Raw genomic sequence first — 6,194 nt, forward strand, 5'->3', positions numbered from 1 at the left:
TTATTTGCATGCCGTTGAGGTGGAGTATATGTTGGATGTGTTTGACTGACAGGTGACTAACTCGACCGCACACAGTAGAAAGAGAGAGTGGCTCCACTGCAGTTTGAGTGATACCACAGATAAAACAATCAGTCTTCATTAATATCAATATTTACATCAATATCTAGCTGCTATTGCTGCTGGCGGTTTAACCGTTGACTTCAAGTCGTTAACAAACACAAATTTTGTTTAGTGTTACTGTTCACAATATCACTGGGATGGGAAATGTTCTATATTCTATATCTGTACGTCTTCTAGATCTATCACAGAGAGGTGAACTCTGAGGTCTGCTGTACAGTATAAGTGATGAGTACTGTACGGTACAACACTGAAGACCATGTTGTGTTCACCAGGTCGTACACAAGGTGACAAGGTAATGTGTGGTCTTCATTGTTATTTATGTCTTTAGCTTTGAGGGCTGAGAGTTTTTTTTACTTTTATGTATGACAAAGCAACGAAATGATTAATCTTTTGGATTCAATTGAAGACGTTGTTTCGTGACTATTGAAGTTATTGATTATGGAAAGTGTGAAGATGAGGTTTAAATGTGATTCTCGGCAGGACGTTCTGCTGTATTTCTACTGCTCCATATTAATGTACATATTGTTACTGGTTTCTGGTACTGGTTTTGTTACATCGGTTTCTCTGTGATCCCGGACACTGAAGGGTTAAACATACCAGTTGGACTCGTGATACTTGAGCTCATTTTTGCATTGACTGCATTTTTTATGCGTGTGTTTCATAACTCATTTTGTATGGTTGACGAGGAGAGACGATCCATGTACTGCTAGTTTGTGCCTTGCAGAGCTGGATTTGCACTTAACTAGTTGAACTAGTGTGTGAACTAGTTGTACTAGTCTGTGAAAACCTGGAGGTAACAGAGGTTGGATTAGTTAGTCTAGGTTAGTCTAACCCTGACCTGCAGCACAATGGTAAAATAAAACTCTTTCATCACATGAGCTTTGTGTGTTTGTACGGGTTTGGTTCTCTAAAGAGATGAAGATAGATACTTTATTTGTCATATAATTTATACATAGTATAATAATTAACAATTATTCACCGAAGGCAAAGTTAATAGTTATTCACGGAGCCTGAGGTGAATAATTGTTTTTGTATATACTACATGTGAACGCTCCAAAAATAAACAAGATAACACTTTTTGCCGGGATTTATTTGTTTTTAAAGCAGGACATTTTGCGATGAAAAAAATATCAAGAGTTTCAGATCTCATTCATGGGATATTGACCAATATCCAGAGATAGCGAACCAATCAAATTGCGCCATCTTAGGAGGTTCACATGGAGCATATAATAATGATATATATCCTTTATATAATAATTGCCCTGAACAAGGTTATAGTTTAGGGATCTACCCTGAATACTCTCCTACTAGTCCAGATAAAATCAATGTCCGCTCACTTTTTGAAAACATATTTTTGTAAGCAGTTACATAATTTAACAACAAGGTGCCAGCAAGCGGAGAGTGTGATACTTATACTATACAAAACTAAACATCAGCGGAAATAGGAGGAAGATTTGCTGAAAACCAACAGGAATACGTTGAGAGGAGGGTTCACCTCATATCGCTGTCATTGGGAGGGGGGGGGGCTCTCTCACTGAGGGAGGGAGGGGGGAGGTGCTCTCACTCCCAATGAGGGAGACGGGGGGGGGGCTGATGGGGGGGTCAGCTGCAGCTGACAGGCGGCGAGAGAGAGAGGAGGACTATTCACCAGGACGGATCCCAGAGAGAGAGAGACCAGGAGGACTAGAGAGACCAGGAGGACTTCACCCTGCCTGACCAAACCCCAACCAGAGACCTCGAGTGAGGCGTCACCCCGCAACCAGAACCCCAAACCCGGTGGCCTCCACCCCTAAACCGGTAAGCGCTGGTTCTGGTCTTCTGTCTGTCTGTCTGTTTGTTTGTTTGTTTGTCTCTTTGTTTGTAGGAAGGTAGGGAGGTAGATAGGTAGGGAGGTAGGAAGGTAGGAAGGTAGGGAGGTAGGGAGGTATGAAGGTAGGGAGGTGGGAAGTTCGAGAGGTAGGGAGGTAGGAAGGTAGGGAGGTAGGGAGGTAGGGAGGTAATAGACTATAGATAGGGTTCAAGGTCCAGGCCAAGTGACAAACTGGCTGAGGAGGAAGATGACCTGGTCCCACTGGCTGAGGAGGAAGATGAACTGGTCCCACTGGCTGAGGAGGAAGATGACCTGGTCCCACTGGCTGAGGAGGAAGATGACCTGGTCCCACTGGCTGAGGAGGAAGATGACCTGGTCCCACTGGCTGAGGAGGAAGATGACCTGGTCCCACTGGCTGAGGAGGAAGATGACCTGGTCCCACTGGCTGAGGAGGAAGATGAACTGGTCCCACTGGCTGAGGATGAAGATGAACTGGTCCCACTGGCTGAGGAGGAAGATGACCTGGTCCCACTGGCTGAGGAGGAAGATGACCTGGTCCCACTGGCTGAGGAGGAAGATGAACTGGTCCCACTGGCTGAGGAGGAAGATAAACTTGTCCCACTGGCAGAGGAGGAAGATGAACTGGTCCCACTGGCTGAGGAGGAAGATGAACTGGTCCCACTGGCTGAGGATGAAGATGAACTGGTCCCACTGGCTGCTGGGAGGTTGAACACAAGAGGCTGGACTTTGCTCATGACTATTAGGTTTGATTCTTTTATGTTGAAGTGAGTTGGCTATGATGATGATGATAATGAGGATGATGATGATGAGGATTATGAACTGATTCAAACATAAAATATAAAGCAATGTTTCAGTCAAACAGAAAATTATCCCAGAAGTAGTGAGGACATGTTGGACAGGATAGTTCCTCTATTTCTTTCGATGGCGTCGGTTCTGACCTCCTTCTGACGGTAACGGCTAACTATGGGGTGGTAGTAATAATAATAATAATAATAGATTGTTTTTTTACAACGCTTTTCTTAGTACTCAAGGATGCTTTACAAAAAGGAAAACATACAGACAGTACAGACATTCAAACAAAAGGCAGATAAATAACACTACAACAATAGACAACACATTAAGAGAGAGAGAGAGAGAGGGAGGAAGATGGTGAATATGATTTGTCAAATGTTGTAGGTGGTCCTGAAAAAATGGGTTTTTAATTTGACCTTTGAACGAAAGGAGTGTATCAGCGTTTAGGATTGCCAGAGGGACGGAGATCCAGAGGGTAGACGATGGCGAAGGCTCTGTCCCCCAGGGTGCGGTACTTGGTCCTGGAGATGGGATTGAGAAGGTTGGCATCGGCGGAGCGTATGCGACTGGGGGGGTGGAGGAGCTCGGTTAGGTATGAGGTTGCAAGGTTGTTTAGGGCTTTGTAGGTGGTGAGTAGGATCTTGAAATTGATGCATTGTTTTATGGGAAGCCAATGAAGTTGACGGGGGATGGGAGTGATGTGTTCTCTGGAGGGGGAGTGAGTAAGCAGTCGGCCAGCAGAGTTTTGAACATATTGCAGTTTTTGAACAACAGTGAAGGAAACTCTGTTTCATTATCTTATTGATTGTTCAGCTGATTCAGTCTCTCACTCTTATATCTTGCCTGGTCTGAGAGTGGTGTCATATCAGGTGTGGTTAGGCCATGGTGTAAACGGATCAGTTCAGATAAGTTCAGATCAGGAGATAGATTCAAAATTCCATGTGGTGCATTGATGCCTTTCTATGTATCACAGTATTTGACCGTATTAACGTTATGTATTACGATACTTTACCGCACCTGCGGTATTTTCCCGTGTTGTCATTCTGGTCCTCTCTAATCACCATGCCAACATCTCTGTGACAACGCAGCATGACGATGAATGGGGTACCTTCTGTGGTCCTCAGCTGGTGATGAAGGCAGGCGATAATGAGACCAGTCTCCTAGCAACCGAAAAGACCATCCTTTCATCTCAGTCCTTTTTGTGTTAGGAGGTTGATAATGTAAGGTTATTATTCCTGACCCAGACACTTACTTTAAACATTCATGGGAATGTTTATTTTGATACATTAGTTGATGCCTCAAATACGCAAGTGAACTTGATAAAAATATAAATGGGACATACTCAATATGGATAATGGTGTGTCTATGTTGATTAGTGTAACCTGGTGTTATTGAATGTGCCCGGGACAGGCAGGATGAGTCTAGACGAGGACACGCGCTGGCTGGAGTGGGTCACCAAACAGTTTGAGGCCATCGCCGGAGAGGACAAGGAGATCGACCTTGAGGAGTTCAAGACTGCGCTCAAGGTCAAAGAGGTCAGAAGCACCTTCACTAGTTCACTAGTACACTAGATCACTGTCGTACTTGTTCACTATCCTACTTGTTCAATATCCTACTAGTTTACTAGTTCAATATCCTAGTTCACTAGTTCCCTGTCCTACTAGTTCCCTAGTTCACTATCCTACTAATTCACAATTCAGTGTTTCCCAAACATTTTTTCTGGGGACCCATTTTCTCTAAATTACAAACCATCTCGACCCAATTCACAATAGGCCATAACTATAAAAGCATGAGAAGAACAAATTTGTGCAAAAAGGGACATTCCTGAACATTTTTACTGCCAATTCAGCATCGCCTTATATATGAACTTAAACCAGCCATTTCGTTTTATGCACTTGTTATTGAAAACAAAATACACAAATACTTTATAAATGAGACCAAATAAATTCATTAAGGCGGAGTTAACATCTCCTTGTTTTGGCACTGTTTTGGCACATGTTTTATCACTTTGTTTTTATTTCCTCTCATCAGTAAAACACAATGTACGTTAGCCTTTCAACTAGATTCAATGTTATAAGTAAAATGATCAGAACAATACAAACATTCAGTACTATCAAAAACATGCTTCTTGTTAAACTGCTTATGTGTAAAAAATAATCAAATAATAAATTACATAATACTTAATTTTATCTTTTTATTTTATTTATTTGGCGACCTAATTCAAATCTCCCACGACCCACATGTGGGTCGCGACCAAGTCTTTGGGAAAGACTGCTCTAGTTCACTATACTAATAGTTCACAAGTTCAGTATCCTACCTGTTTACTAGTTCACTAGTTCACTAGTTCACTATCCTACTAGTTCACTAGTTCACTATCCTACTCACTATCCTAATCACTATCCTACTAGTTCACTATACTACACAATCAATACACAATCAATATACAATCAATAAACAATCAATTAATTAACAAACAATTAATACTCAAATGATTAATATATCACTATATAATAATTGTGATTAATATCCATTTCACTATATAGTTGTAATGATTATAAATCATAGCTTCATGATGATGATGATGGTTCTCCCTGTCAGTCGTTCTTTGCCGAGCGGTTCTTCGCTCTGTTCGACTCTGACGGGAGCAGCTCCATCAGTCTGGACGAGCTGCTGGGTGCGCTCAACCTGCTGATCCACGGCAGCGAGGCCGACAAGCTGAGGTTCCTCTTCCAGGTCTACGACGTGGATGGTGAGACCACCACACACACACACACACACACACACACACACACACACACACACACACATACACATACACATACACATACACACACACACACACAAACATATATGCATACACCACACACACACACTCACACACGCACGCGCACGCATGCACGTGCGCGCACGAACACACACACACACTCATACACACACTAAATTATACATACACACACACACACACCAACTCACACACACCCACTCGGGTTGACCACCACACACACACACACACGCCCGCACGCACGCACGTGCGAGCACACACACACACACAAATGCCACGGTGAGACCACCGCATGCACACACACAAACACAAACAAACATACACACCCTCAGATCTTCGTCATGGGGGGTTCACTCCTCGATGAGACTGAGGTGGACCCCTGGTGTCGCCAGTAAAGTTCTCCTCAGCCCATTGTGATGGTTCTGTGTTATGGTTCTGTGTTGTGATGGTTATATCTGTGATGGTTCTATTTGTGTGGTGGTTCGGTTTGGTGGTTCTCTGTGATGTTCTATCCGTGATGGTTCTATGTGTGATGGTTCTCTGTTGTGTTTCTATGTGTGGTGGTTTTGTGTGTGGTGGTTCTGTGTGTGTTGGGTCTGTGTTGTGATGGTTCTGTGTTCTGGTTCTATGTGTGGTGGTTCTGTGTGGTGGTACTATGTGTGATGGTTC

The 6,194-nt window shown here is 43.2% G+C and overlaps 1 protein-coding gene across 1 annotated transcript in view; it reads left to right on the forward strand.

Moving 5' to 3' along the window:
• Positions 1-4,158: 4,158 nt before the first annotated feature.
• The window catches only part of nox5 (NADPH oxidase, EF-hand calcium binding domain 5), a gene marked incomplete at both ends in the record, with an annotated part of 11,269 nt that continues 9,233 nt past the window's right edge, over positions 4,159-6,194 (forward strand). Inside the window, 2 exons of the mRNA XM_079743101.1 lie at positions 4,159-4,278; positions 5,342-5,492. Of these exons, the coding sequence (XP_079599227.1) occupies positions 4,159-4,278; positions 5,342-5,492 (271 nt within the window). The remainder of the gene's footprint in view (positions 4,279-5,341; positions 5,493-6,194) is intronic.

This window comes from Pollachius pollachius, assembly GCF_949987615.1.
Source record: "Pollachius pollachius genome assembly, chromosome: 9".
Lineage (NCBI taxonomy): Eukaryota > Metazoa > Chordata > Actinopteri > Gadiformes > Gadidae > Pollachius > Pollachius pollachius.